The following is a 15,567-nucleotide window of genomic DNA, read 5'->3' as shown; positions in this document are numbered from 1 at the left end:
TGACAAAAATTAAAACCTTAACAAGATATCACTATATACTATCAGGAAGGATAATTTTTTTAAAAAATAATGAAAACACCAAATGCTAGTAAGAAATCATTCATTGGATCACTCATTCTTTGCTGCGGGAAATATAAGATGGTCAGCCACACTAAAAAATTCTCAGTTTCTTATAAGGCTAAATGTGCAATTAACTTCTGATGCTGTATTTCTATTCCTGAGACTTTATACCAGAGAAATGATAAATTCACATGAAAACTTGTATACAAATATCCAAAGCAGCTTTAATCATAATAGCCCAGTCTAAACACATCCCTAATGTTCTACAACATATGAACCATTAAACAAACTTTAGTGCATACATACCATGGAATACCATTCAGCAATAAAAAGGAATGAATTATTGATACATAGCACAACACAAATGAACCTCCAGAAATGATGCTGAGTTTAAAAAGTCCAATTAAAAGGTAACATAGTGAATAATTCCCTTTATAAAATATTTTTCAAAATGACAAATTTTTAGGAATATATTAATGGATGTCAAGGATTAGAAACAGCAGGATATGAAAGTGGTATTAATATATATGGCTATAAAAGTGCCACCCAAGAGGTCTGATAGTGATGGAACAGCTAAATATCTTCACTGGGGTGATAGACACAGAGCTCTATATATGATGATTAAGTTATAGAGAACTAGACACACCCCCGGTGAGGAAATATAAATAAGATGGATGAATTGCCACAATATCATGTCATAGTGATATTATATTTATTCTATAGTGTTACAAAATTTTACCACTGAGTAAAGTGCACACTGGATCCCTCTGCATTGGTTCTTACATCTGCATGTGAATCTAAATTTAATTCAATAAAAATCTTAATGAAAAAAAATGGATGAGCCCAATTCTGAATTCTGAAAGAGCCTCTTAATGAGGGCAGAAAAGGAAAGTGAAAAAGCTGGCTTAAATTTCAACATTCAAAAAAACTAAGATCATGGCATTTGGTCCCATCACTTTATGGCATATAAATGGGGGAAAGGTGGAAATACTGGCAGATTTTATATTCTTGGGCTCCAAAATCACTGTTGACAGTGACTGCAGCTACAAAATTAAAGGACACTTGCTCCTTGAAAGAAAAGCTATGACAAACCTGGACAATGTTATCAAAAAGCAAAGACCACTTTGATGACAAAGCGCCACAGAGTCAAAGCTATGGTTTTTCCAGTAGTCATGTCTGGACGAGAGATCTGCACCATAAAGAAGGCTGATCGCTGAAGAACTGATACTTTTCAACTCTAGTGTTGGAGGAGACTCTTGAGAGGCCCTTGGACAGTAAGAATATCAAACCAGTCAATCCTAATGAAGAGCAACCCTGAATATTCATAGAAGGACTGATGATGAAGATGAAGCTTCAGTACTTTGGCCACCTGATGGGAAGAGCCAACTCATTGGAAAAGATCCTGATGCTGGGAAAGATCGAGGGTAGGAGGAGAAGGGTGCGACAAAAGCTGAGATGGTTGGAAGGCATCACTGACTCAATGGACATGAGTTTGAGCAAACTCCAGGATATAGTGAAAGACAGCGAAGCCTGGCATGCTGAAGCCCATGGGGTTGCAGAGTCGGACACAACTTAGCAACTGAACAATTCTGAATGACAGGACACATCATAAACGTTTAAAGAATATCTTAAAAATTGATAACAACTTTGACTGCAAAATATCTACAATAACTTACCAAAAATATCTTATTGGGTCTATTTCAAATATTCATTCCTCAGGAACCAGAACCAATGGCAAACTTATGGAAATGTATTTCATAATATTTTCACATAATAGGATGTGCTTTATTTAAGCCACTTTAAGCTCCCGATCGCTAAACAGAATAATTTTACTTTTTTAATATTTCCTCATAAATCTAATTAGTTAATAAGTTTCTGAGATTTTCTCCTGTTCTCCAAATTTTCTCTTTTAACTCTAAATAAATTGGGAAGATTATTATTTACTTGAGCATTTTGTATTTATATGATTTAGTTTCAGTTTCCAAAGCGGCACTAACAGTGTAGATAGATGTCTTAAACTCTGTGAGTTGTTATATGCTGACATAATACTAAACATGGGAGAATAATCATGGAAATTGGGGGGGAAAACAAAAGACATTAATTGTTTTTTGGAAGAATACTACTCAAAGCATATGCTCATTTTATTTAAAAATTAAGTTTTATTTGAATTTGTACAATTGACCCTCTAGCAAATTTTAAAGTTCCTTGAAAGCACATTATGAAATTTGAATTTTGGATAAAAATTGAAATTAGTATATAAAACTAATAATTAGTTCATTTGTTAAAAAATATTAACTTACTACAGAATGGATTTGTTCCAACAGTATCCAAAAATACAGTTGTCCTGAGAGTTGTGTTTTCTATCCTTTCTTTTAAAATATCTTTCCATAGCTCAGTTTGATAACCTGAGATTTGAGAAATAGAATATTAGTCATTGAACTTTCATCAAATAGCATACAAAAATATCAAATTACTGAAAAGAACTAAAGGATCAATGTATTATAATAATAATTACAATTTATGCATTTTTATAACTTAAAAATCACTTTTCAAATAATTTCACATCCTATTTATTTCAACTGTAACAACTCTTACATTGAAGATTCACAAATAAATCTACTCCCTGGAAATCATATCAGATCTTTGCATACTCCATATGGTTAAAGTCCATTTGTCAAAGTTTTTGTTTATAAATTGGTAATTTTACTTGAAACTCCTTTTAGTGAATTCAGCAGAATAAACTGATTAGATAAAACTTGAACATAAAATTTAACTCCATAAGCACAGCCTCCAATTCTCTTATATACATATTCATGCTGATACAGCATGTATATGTACATATTATACATACAAGGTATATAGTATAGATATCACTTCTATTATATATGAAATATATATATCATCTCTGCTATATATATATATATATACACACACAATACTATTACTGTATGTATAATATATATTTCAGATATAAACCTTATTTGTACATATAGAATATGTAATATATACACACATATCTAAGATGCTTTCTACTTCATGTATGTGTCTATTTCTACATTGCTACCTCCAAATTTGAAATCTGAATGCAGTAGACCAAATATTGAATTGAAAATTCAGAGATTTAACTCTAGTTTTCACTTGTGCCCTTAAGCAATCCACATGTTCAGATGGGGGTCACAAATTACTTTGGAAACGCAATGGAACTAGAAAAGCAATCCCCAACATGAGGCCTGAAGAAAACCAATCCCACTAAGATATATTATATAAACTAAAATATATTCTAGACAGAGGGGTCTATGAGGAAATAAGTCTAGCAAAGCCTGCAGACTGCTTGCCTCTTCTAATGATTCTCTACGTATATTAGTATAAACCTCCTATGAAAGATCACAGGAGGCTGTTTAATTCAGACTTTGTCATTGCCACCCATTTAATTGAAGCTACTTGGCTTTGGAAACATTTCTGGTAGACCTGTTGTGATACGATTAGATGTCTACATGCTCATGACATACTTAGGGTCTGTCATTATCTTTGGCAAACACTGAACAAATAGCCTCTGAGATTCATTTCCAGCTTTAAAATTCTATTTTTATGTGGATTCTTTTTTCTCTTTAATTTCCCACCGTCAGACTTCAGTTAATCAAAAGTTGCCATACTTAACTGTTCTTACCAAGTTTATTGATTTAGAAAGTATAAACCATGTGTAATTCATGTCTACTTACTAATAACAAATGCAAAGCTAACCATGGCTCATATCTCTTCACTTCTTAAGACTTCCCTTAAAAATACAAACTAACAGCAAACAAAACCCTCAGTATCACTAAAAATGAAGTTCCTCTCTTTAGTGGAAATATAGATGGATGATAGATCCTTCTGTGTATTAAGAACAAGGATCATCAAGAGGCCACCACATGCACACACTACATGCAGCACAGAAAAGAGGTTGACCAAGTTCCTCTCACTAAGAATCTTAAAACCATTTACTAGGAAATGAATTATTTTCTCTGTCCCACAGAAGAGTTTTCCAAAAAATGTTAGTATGCTAACAAGTAAACATGAAAGCTGCCAGCAGAAAGCAATAACACAATTATGTTGTTCACTTTCCACAAAGAATTAGAGTAATTATAACAGTCTCTCTTACCTAGTTTAGGACATGATTTTTCCTTAAAGTCAGCACAATCCGCACATAAACCAGTCTTATAATCTTTGTATGAACGACAAGAAAATGAAATAAAATTGCAGCTCGTTTCCAAAGCTGCCATGAATAAGTAAACTGCTCTCTGGTGGTCGCATTTAATAAATTCAAGTCCTTAAATGTTAAAAAATCAAGCAGTTAGATGTATTAAGCCAAGTTCAAGTAAATTAGAAAAAAAATTTAAAGATTAAATTCTAGCTAATGCTGTGTACTTTATGAATATCACAGTGCTGACTACAATGCAGTTTTATCTCAGGCAACTTAATAAATGGTACCACTGAAAGCTTAAATATAGTATGCCTTTTACATGAGATATATAAGAATTTTTTCTAAAGTAGCAAAAATGTTTAATTTCAGTACGTTAACAAATTACACACACACTGCTACCATATTTAATGATTAGTGTACATATAACTCCCTTCTAAACTCTCATCCCTAACATTCCTACTCAATGTCAAAGATACCTGTGAAAACAGGTGACATTAAAGATTTATCATGTCCCTTTCCTTTCCTAACTTCTCACATTCCTGTCCCTTTGATTAAACTACTCTAGTTTTTGTGGCCTTTAAAGATGTGGTTCTTGACAGTTCCCACTGTAGATCTCAGGACATTTCTCACCGTGGCTCTAAAGTTAGCCAAACTCCACACACAGAGCAGTTGTTCAGCTCTTTATGTACAGAATGACGAAGTGCAAGAGTTGATAATCTGTGAGTAACACACAATAATACTATGGTAATGGTTGGAGAAGAAAATGGCAACCCACTCCAGTATTCTTGCCTGGGAAACGCCATGGACAGAGGAGCCTGGTGGGCTATAGTCTATGGGGTCACAAAACAGTCACAACTTAGCAACTGAACAACAACAATGGTAAAAATTAAATCCTGAAACTATTGTGTTATATGATACTTTGGCTACACATGCTTCTTCACTGACATAACTTCTAATAAAAGTTAATCAGTTAGTTTAAACTGATAAACTAACTTAGTTTAAACTGATAAACTAAAAATGTTGAGACTATAAGATAATAGGTTTCATCCATAATCAAATGAGATGTCTACTGGTAACATTTATGAACTCAGAAGGATCAAATTACACCATTGCAACCAATAACTCCTGGATGATGAGCAGTGGTGAAAAAACTGTTGCCCACAGATTAAGAAGGAAAAAAAAAACTGTTTTTCTTTCATTCTTTTGAAGCATGCACAATTTATTCTAAAATATTTTTTGTGTACCTGAAAAGATTGATTTAGGACAGCCAGGTTGCTTTTTCCCTCCATTTGGATAAAAATCTATATGTCCCAAGGGTTGTTTAATGCCTAAACCTGAGAAGAAAAGACCCAAGAATCACAAAGTATATATAATCAGTTCAGCAACACACATAAAACAAAGTTTCCTATAAAATTCATTGACAGTAACTCAAAATGTGAATTGAAAATAAAATTCTGTTTTTCAAAAGATGACTTTTTTTAGTATTATTTCCTCAATTTAACTTCTCATGCAAATTGTTTCATTAATTTAATGCATTTACATGTGATCAGTGTATTATGGGCCCATAACAGTTCTTTATGCTATGAATATATCAGTACAATTGAAAAAAGGAAAATAGAGCAAAAAATTCTCACTGTAGCGGAAGAGAGACATCATAAACAAGTAAAAATGCAGTATGTCAGATAATAATAAGTGCTGCAGAGAAAAATTAAGCAGAATAAGGGACAGTGAATGTGGTAGGTTGGACTTTTAAATAGTTTGGGAAATTTCTTACTGAAGAGGTGAGAAGTGAACAAAGATGTGAAGTGTGAAGGATGTGAGTGAGGCAGAATCAAGCAGGTATCTGTGTGCATATGGGCTATTAAAGAATCCAGTTTAGCAGGTATAACATGTGAGAAAGCGCACTGGAGGAAATGAAGCTAAGTCATTTAGGACTTTTTAGGTGTGATCATTCACTCTCATTCTGGATAATAATGCATGGCATTTGATGCTAGACACACTAACTGGAAAAATCAAAAGATGCTACTTCAACTGGAACAAGTTGGGCCAGAGTGACATGAAACATGTAGCTATGATTTAAGAACTTCTGTATACACTCATCCATTGGCATCCATGGGGTATTGGTTCCAGGAATGCCCCTCCATCTCCCACTCTCCCACAGAGACACAAAAATTTGAGGATGCTCAAGTCCGTTACATAAAATGGTACAGCACAGTCATCTCCCCTTGCCCACAAGTTCCACATTCATGGATATGGACAGCCAACTGTATCTGTACAGCCTTGGGACATTAGAGGAGGTGCAATTTCTAGGTACATTAACCAATATGGGGTCTGTAACCTAGGGGAGCCATAGGAATTTAAAAAAAAAAGTAGCAAGCTCAGAATATTTGGGACTGTGATCTCTCTACCAAGTAAGATAACAATGCTTTGGCTTGGGTTTCAAGAAATTTCCTACAACATAATGAATTCTTGAGCGAGATCAGCAAATAGATTGAGCACAGCAAAGATAAATACTTGGGTCTGACAGTAAGGATCAAGATGCAGCTACTTGATTTAGTTCTAGTTTGTATCAGAACAAGATAACCGCAGGAGAGGCATTACCAGGGCCTGGGGACACTGGGCAGGAGCATTATAGGGAAGGGGATACAGGGTATAAGGAGAGACAAAAGGCAACTCAGGTGACTTCCTCAGAATCCCCTGGAATCCAGGGAAGCGCATGTAGGATTTGATTGTGACAGTGGTGAGGATAAACTAACCAACTCCTCCTCCCATTCCGTCACCCACTTAGCTTGTGGAATTTTAGTAAGGAAGAACAGTCTTTGAAATATAACCCCCATGAAGTCCAACAATTTTAGAGATCTTTAAAAACTCCTCATATTTGAACTCATCATAAGAGTTCTAAAACGAGGGGGTTTTCAGGTTTAGAGCCATCATTTTCTCCAATCTGCATCTGAAGTAGAGTCAAAACTAAGAAGACTGCTCAGGAATCAGGAAGAAGCAAAAAATATTTATTATTAACTTACAAGTAGCCCTTGATTCAGGCATGTCATTTCCCTTTTATCAGACGGAAGGGGCAGGGCAGTTGAGTCTGCTTGGCTCATTCATTCTCTTGGTTTCAAGAAGGGTAGGGAGAGCAGGTATGGTTTTTTAATTTTCTTTTTATTGTAAAATATAACACATACATGCAGAAAAGAACATAAAACTAAAGATTAATTAATGAATATAAAGCAAACAGCCACTTAGCTACCAAACCAATGTCAGGAAATAACCCAATAACCAGCACCTTACTTTTCTATAAAAATAAAAATCATGTTTTCTTTTCACACTTTTTCTTATTTCTATTCTTTACCTTATAAGGATGCTTCCAAAACAATATATTTTATATTAGGTCATTCTGGAAATATATACAAATTGACTCATATTTCCAGCATCTTTTTGTGTCTGGCTTCTTTCAGTTATCAGTATATTTGTGATATTAGACCACATTGTCAGGTATAAACGTAGTAACTCATATGTGTTAATACTATGAGCATCCTTGAACACACACATTAATGCATATTTGAAAGTATATGTGTTGGTCACATACCTAGGAATAGAACTGCTGTGTTATAAAATATAAGTATATTCAATTTTAATAAATGATCCTAAATAAATTGCCAAAGAGGTTGTACCAATTTATACCACTACCAACAACATAAAAGTATCTCTGCTGTTTTACATACCCTCCAATAGATGGTCTTGTCAGGCTTTTTAATTTTAGTCATTCTGGTAGGCATGTGGTATTACATGAGGTTTTAATTTACATGTTTCTGCTTACTGAAGATTTTAAGAACTTTCCATTGCCTAGTTGGAATTTCCTTTTTGTAAAATGTCTGATCAAGTCTTGATTTAATTAAGTTGCATTTTTCTTTATTACTGATGTATAGGGCTTACTTATATGTTTTCCTGTTTTGGCTTGCTGTTAGCTTTCATGAAGGGTTCTTTAATGAGTTCTTAATTTTAATACAATCAAACATCTTAATGTTTCAATTTGGGTTACGGATTTTCATGCACACTTTAGAAAAATGTTATATTATGAATATTTTTAAAATAATAGCTCATAATATGTTTATTGCTTTTCCTTTCACCATAGGAAAAGAATTTTCCTATATATTTCCTATATTTCCCTATTTTGTGTTTTACAGGCATTAGAGACGTTTTATTTCATTTTGAGTTTTCAATTGATTGACACAGAACCACTTACCAAAAAGTCTATAAATAACAAATGTTGGAGATATTGTTAAGAAAAGGGAACCCTCATACACTATTGATGGGAATGTAAATTGTGCAGCCACTATGGAAAACAGTATGGAAGTCCTTTAAAAAACTAAAAACAGAACTACTACCATTGATCCAGCAGTTCCACTCCTGAGTATATATCTGGAGTAAATGAAAACGCTAATTTAAAAAGATAACATGCTCCCCAGTGTTCACAGCAGTAATATGTACAAGAGCCATGACAGGAAGCAACCCAAGTGCCCACAACAGACTGCCGGGTTAAGAAGTGAATGGAATGTTATACAGCCTTAAGGTGAAACACTGCCATTTGCAGCAACGTGGATAGACCTAGAGAATATGCAGAGTGAAATAAGTAAAACAAAAACAAATACTATATGATATCACTTACATGTGCAATCTAAAATATAATACAAATAAATGTATATAAAAAAAAACAGAAGCAGAGTCACAAACACAGTAAACAGAACTACCAAAGGGGCTACCAAAGGGGAGAAAATAGGGGGAGGGACAAACTAGGAGCATGGGATTAATACATTAAACAGATAAGCAACAAGGCTTTGCTGCATAGTATGGGGAATGACACCCAATATCTTGTAATAGCCTATAGTGGAATATAATCTGTAAAACAAATAAACAGACACTATGATGTGTATCTGAAATTTACACAATATTGTAAATCAACTCTTCTTCAATTTAAAAAATGAAACCCAGAAAAAATGAGAATCATTTTCACACTGTCCAGCAGTATCAAAATCATAATAAATCTAATAACTTCCATAACTCTGTATTTTGTTTCACTGACTTTTTTGTCTACCCTTACACTAATATGACACTGTCTTCATTACTACCGTAAGATTTGATAACTGGAAGAACATGTCTTTGTGCTTTTTTCTTCTGCAAGAATACTTCAACGGTATTTGACCCTTTGCATTCCACATTAATCCTATAATTAGCTTGTGAGGTTATTTTTTTTAATGATTGGGCTTTAATAAAGATTGCACTAGGGCTGCAAGTTAGCTTGCAAAAATTTGACATGTATATAATAATAATTCACATTTGAATATGTGGTTTGCTTTCTTCTGATCAGTACTTTGGTCTGCAATGTTTAGTGGTTTTCTGCATAATGTGCTTGTGCAATTTTATTGAGTTATTACCAGGTATGCTGTATCTTATTACAATGGCATAATTCTAGAATTTTATTTGCTAAGTCCTATTGCTGGTTTCTAGAAAGAATTGAATTTTGTATATATAACTTATATTCAACAACCTTGCTAATTTTTCCTGTGAATTCTAATTAATTATCTGGAGATTCTTTGGGGTTATCTATTTATGCAAGCATATCATCTGAAAATGATTTTATACTCATATTTTTTAATACATTTCTCCCCTTACTGCACTGAAGACATACAGTTAAATATTGCTGCAGAATGACAATGATAGGTATACTTGTCCAGTTCCCAGTCTCAAAAAAAAAGTCTTCCATATTCCATTGGCAATGTGACATTTTCTATTGATTTTTGGATACATATGTTTTTACCAGATTATGGACTTTTACTTTTGTTTACAATTTGCCAGTTTTTGCCATACATAAATCCCCCTAGAGCTTTTTCTGCATTTACATGAGATCACTAAATGAATTTTCTCTCGTTGTTTTGATGAGATGAATTAAGAAGTTGATTTTTGAATGGTAAACTAAATTTGCTTGTTAATAATAAATCCAAATTGGATGATTCAATACCAACTTTATATGTTGCTGGTTTACTAGTGTGATACTTGATACAGAATTTTTGCATCTTTGTTTTTAACAGATGTCCAGCAAACTATCTTTTCTGCAATGTCTTTCTTTTGACATTAAGTTTGTGATGGCCTTCTCAAACGCTTACAAACCATTTCCTATTTACTTTTTATTAACTGAAAGTGTGTGTAAAAGTGGTCTTATTTATCACTTAATTGTTTAGTAGAGAACAAAAATTTGCCTGAGTATTTAGTTGGAAGGCTTTAAATTGCAGTGTCTGTTTTGTCAATAATTATAAAACTTTTCAAATTTTCCCTTTTCGTTTGTCAGAAAATGTTTTTGCTTTTTCATAAGAATTTTTCTACTTTACATATCATAGCAGATGGTCATATATTTTCATATTTATCTGCAAATGTTGCTCACTATATTGTATTACGATGATTTTAATACCTATGGTATCTGTAACACTATTTCCTTTACTAGTATTGATACTATTTTTTCTCTCCTTATCCTTTCTATTTTTTCTCTACAAGGACTACTTAATCTGGAAGTAAAGTGCAAATTTTTGGCTTTTTAAATCACTTCTAACTGACTTTTTATTCCATTTTTATGTTTTTATTAGTTTCTTTCTCCATATGTATGGGTGTGCTTTTTGATTAATTCTTAATTTATGAAGATAGATGCTTTTTGTTGTTCAGTCTTTAAGTCATGACCAACTCTGCAACCCCATGGACTGCAGCAGGCCAGGCTCCCCTGTCCTTCACTCTCTCCCAGAGTTGTTCAGATTCATGTCCATTGAGTCAGTGATGCTATCTAAACATCTTCTGTTGTCCCCTTCTCCTTTTGCCTTTAACCTTTCTCAGCATCAGGGTCTTTTTCAATGAGTCAGCTCTTCCCGTCAGGTGGCCAAAGGATTGACGCTCCAGCTTCAAGATCAGTCCTTCCAATTAATATTAAGGATTGATTTCGTTTAGGATCCACTAGTCTGATCTCCTTGCTGTTCACAGGACTCTTAAGAGTCTTCTCCAGCACCACTGTTGGAAAGCATCAATTCTTGGGCACTCAGCCTTCTTTATGGTCCAACTCTCACATCCATATATGACTAACTAGACAAACCATAGCTTTAACTATATGGGCCTTTGTCACCAAAGTGATGTCTCTGCTTTTTAACACATGGTCTAGGTTTGATAGATGCTTAGATTATTGATTTTTTAGTCTTTAAAAATATCTGTATTAAAAGCTGGACATTACTTCTAATCAAGATTCCAACAAATTTTAATATGTAGTAACTTCAATACTATTGAATTAAAATATTTTATATTTCCATTATTATTTATTCTTCCTTGCCTTCTCCCACAGAGTCCAAAATTCTATTCTGTACATCTGTGTCTTTTTTATTCTTCCCTCATTAGTTATCTAAAACTATGTTTGTTCTATAAATATATAGATTTTCAAGCTATATTTTTCTTATCTATTTATAGTTTAATTTCTTTGATTATAGAGAAGAAATTTGATCAAAATTTCTTTGATTATAGAGAACATTACTCTTTATGTTTCCACCTCTATGAAATATTTACATTTAATAGTATAGCTTGGTTTAATTTTCCAATTATTTACTTCTATTTACTTGCCTGCGCTATGTGATTCTTTCTCTCCTTGCCTTCTTTTAGACTTAAACACAACTATTTCATCTTTGTCCTCCATTAGAATGGAAGTCAGGTATTCTTATATACTTTTTTATCTTTTTAAATACCTAGAGATTTAACAAAAAGCCTTGATTTATGAACACCAAACGTTGACAATTACTTTTAAACTTTCTTACATATAATTAAGGAACAAAGAATGCTTGAATTTCATTTAACAGCCCTAACAATATACTATTTTTGTAACATATTTTAATTCTCCATATATTCCAAATTCTATAAAACAATGACAGTTTTATGCCATCAATATACATTTAAACTGAAGTATGTTTTACCATTTTCAGTGCTCTTCCTTCGTGAATAGCCATAAAAGGATAATTTTCCTTCTTTTGGTGATAATTTATCTCAGTATATACTTGTCTGAAACTGTATAGTTTCATGTTTTTCCTGAAACACACTGCAATACTAGGAAGCTATTTTCTTTCAACATATTGAAAATATAACTCTATTCTTGCTTAACTTCCATTGTTTCTCTTGAGGAATTAGTTGTAATTTAGATCATTTTTATCATTTAATTTTATGTTATATGCTTTGATGTGGTCTTTTCTGTAAATTTATCATCATATGTCTCAATGAGTTTGTCCATTTATTCACACTGGAATTGACTGGGCATTTCAACTTTTTGACTGATTATAATTCCTGAGTTTTTAGAAATTCAGAGACATTATCCTTAAATATCACTTTTGTTCCATTTTTCTTTTTATTTGGAATCTGAATGAAATAAGATTGACCTTCTTGCTATTTATCCTATGAACCTCTTACCTCTCTGTATTGTCTATTTTATTTGCTTTTTGCTCTGTATTGGATCTTTTTCCTTCATTCTAGAAATAGACTTATCACCATTTTCCAAGTCACATGCTTTCTCTTTGTACCTGATTCAAATTTTTTGATAAACCCACTCAATAATTGTCAATTAACTTACTTAGGTTAAGAACTATTTTTTATCAAATATAATAGGTTATATTTATACTTAAATATCATTCTCTGCTGATATTTCTAACCTTATCTATCTCTTTGAAAATAATAAGCACATTTTAGCTGATGTACAATAATTCCAATAGTCAGAGACCTATGGGGCTCTTTCTATTGACTATTGTTTCTTGGTTCTCATATGTGTTTCTTGCTTCAAGTGTACCTGGCTATCTCCAATGGATGCTGGGCATTTTAAAATATATTCATAAAAATAATTTGAGACCAGAGATGACATGACCCTTGTACATAAAGGACTATCATTTGCTTCTATCAGATACCTAGAAGGTCTGATAATGTAGGAACTCCTTAAACAAAACTTAATATGTGAGATTTTTCTGGACAACATCGAATTACTAAAAGCTTGCTAAAGACTATAAAAAGTCTGGTTTTTTTCAAGCTTACTGTTACTTTTATAGTGCTACCCTTTGGGGTCTAAAAAAATAGCATAAGATGTTTTCTTATGAGGGTTTCAAAGACACTTTTCATACTCTCTGAGTCAGAAAACCATCCCTGAGACAAGTGACTCTAAATTACTAGTTCACCTCCCTGGAGTTTTTTGTGCTTTTTTTAATGTTCTGGATATTGAACTGATACTTTTTTCCTGATATCCCAGAAAGAATATTTATTCAGATTACCTAATCAACAATTATGAAAGGCAACAAAGCTTCTTTAACATAAACAACAGAAAAAGGACAAGAATTACTGGCAAGTAGAAAATGCACTCGTGGGTTAGTATTTCAGGAAAGAGAAATCTGTCAGGTTATGTGCTGACCTCAAGTGTCTTATTCAGGGATTCCTTGAAACCACTGAATATGCAGTATCAAAAATCTATGTTCCTCACTGGTGATAGTCATAAAAAGGTCAATTAAAGGTGCCAATTTATGGCACCTAGTAGCAAGTCGTATTAGATAAACTGAGTCATCAAAAGATATTAAGAATATAAGACAATCCAAAAATTTTATTAAGAAAACTAAAAGCAATAAAATGTATGAAACACTAATTCAAAAGGCCATAAGCAGAACTGAAGCTGGAATTTCAAAAGAACTGCAGAGTACCTGGGTACTAGGTGTGCTGTCGTGTGTAATAAAGGGCTCGAGATTAGGAAGACATAAAAGGCTGAGGCTATCATATTAGAGTTATGAAACTTTCGACAATGACTCTGTATGATGTAGGTGAAGTTACATTCCAAATAAAGAGCATAATTGTTCTGATTACAGGCTCAGCACACTGGCATGTAGACACAGAAGTTGAAAACTTGTCACCTATTGCATTAACGGCCTTTATATCTCACAAAATCATTGATATTGATTCTCACAGAGTAAACTCAGGATAATATAGGAGCAAATAAATTACCTGGGTCTAAGAGAAAATAGACCTGAAGAAACAGGGAATTGGGAACCATCTTTGGGTCACTTTCTCCTGTCTGTATCATGGCACTATATCTTTCCCATGCCACCAACCATAACACATGGAAATTACCAGTTAATCTGAGCAACATACTGGTGAAGTGAACACATCAGAATCAAAAGATAATATTTCAAATTGTGACTCTGCCTCTTACTGACCTTGTCACTTTGACCCGAGCCTCTACGTCAGCAAAAAAGGGGATGAAAATGTTTACTTATTTCATGGGGACTTAGGAGCATTCCAAAATTAATCCACATAAATAATTTAAAGTGATTAGTGTATAGGAAGTACTCAATATCAGTTTCAATACAGGAAGGAGATCAGGGCCATCTAAAATATTTCTGGAAAGTGTTTGTCCAAGGTACTCGGGTCAAAACTATCAATAGCCAGTTAGACATTTAGAGGAAAATAATTTAAAATCTTTAGGGAAAAGTATTCTTTCTCTGTGCTTCAATATATGTGCTTAGTTTGAGTTGATACACAACAAAGCAATAAAATGAGAAGAGAGAAGAATAACCTAAATATATCAGGAATATTGAGCATGGGGGAAATTGTGATCAAATCAATAAAATTGTTAATAGAATGAAAGGATGAAGTATAATTTTTATCAAATTTCAGTTTTTTAGGATGACCTGACAGTTTCTGAAAACTAAGGGCAGAGTGTCATTTTACACCACAGAATAAACTAACTCTAAGAAATGTTGCTTGTGGGAAATATAATAATCATATAATTTCAGACTTAACACCTCATCCACTACTGTTTCCTTTTTCCTCTTCCCCAGTGTCCACATCACTTTCTGCATTTTCAAATAAGTAAGCAACAAATCCTGCATTGTTACCATTGGTATCAGTATGGATGACATCCACAAAATTTGCATCAGTGTAATCTAATCTGCCATTTGCTGGTTTTCCAGAGAATTGTGGCCCAGCAGGATCAAGACCTGAAATTCAGGAAGGAAATTATTAATATATTAATCAGGTTATATTACAGAGTTTATATCACACACTTACATTATTATTAATTATAAACATAACAAGTTTAAATCTGTCCAAAAACAAATCTAAAGATAAACGAAATTAGATGAATAGCAAGTATCTGTTTTATTTGAATAACATTATTCCCAATCTTGAGTTTATCAATGATGCAATGTCAAGCCACACTACACATACCTTGACAAAATATTGTGGCTTTCTTTAGCACTTTCATTTAACAAGTAATTAAGCATATGCTG

General features: G+C 33.1%; 1 protein-coding gene across 4 annotated transcripts in view; it reads right to left on the bottom strand.

Annotated features, from left to right (window-relative positions):
- Positions 1-15,567, bottom strand: part of LIPI (lipase I) — a 65,034-nt gene that overhangs the window by 28,746 nt on the left and 20,721 nt on the right. For 3 of the 4 annotated variants that reach the window (XM_043893061.1, XM_043893062.1, XM_043893060.1), the window contains exons 4-7: positions 15,175-15,276; positions 5,485-5,574; positions 4,199-4,366; positions 2,361-2,465 (exon numbers count right to left, since the gene is read on the bottom strand). In XM_043893061.1, the coding sequence (XP_043748996.1) occupies positions 2,361-2,465; positions 4,199-4,366; positions 5,485-5,574; positions 15,175-15,276 (465 nt within the window). The remainder of the gene's footprint in view (positions 1-2,360; positions 2,466-4,198; positions 4,367-5,484; positions 5,575-15,174; positions 15,277-15,567) is intronic. The other variant, XM_043893063.1, reaches the window with a different exon arrangement.

This window comes from Cervus elaphus, chromosome 31, assembly GCF_910594005.1.
Source record: "Cervus elaphus chromosome 31, mCerEla1.1, whole genome shotgun sequence".
NCBI classification, from domain to species: Eukaryota; Metazoa; Chordata; class Mammalia; order Artiodactyla; family Cervidae; genus Cervus; species Cervus elaphus.
This window is presented reverse-complemented; position numbering and strand designations above follow the sequence as displayed.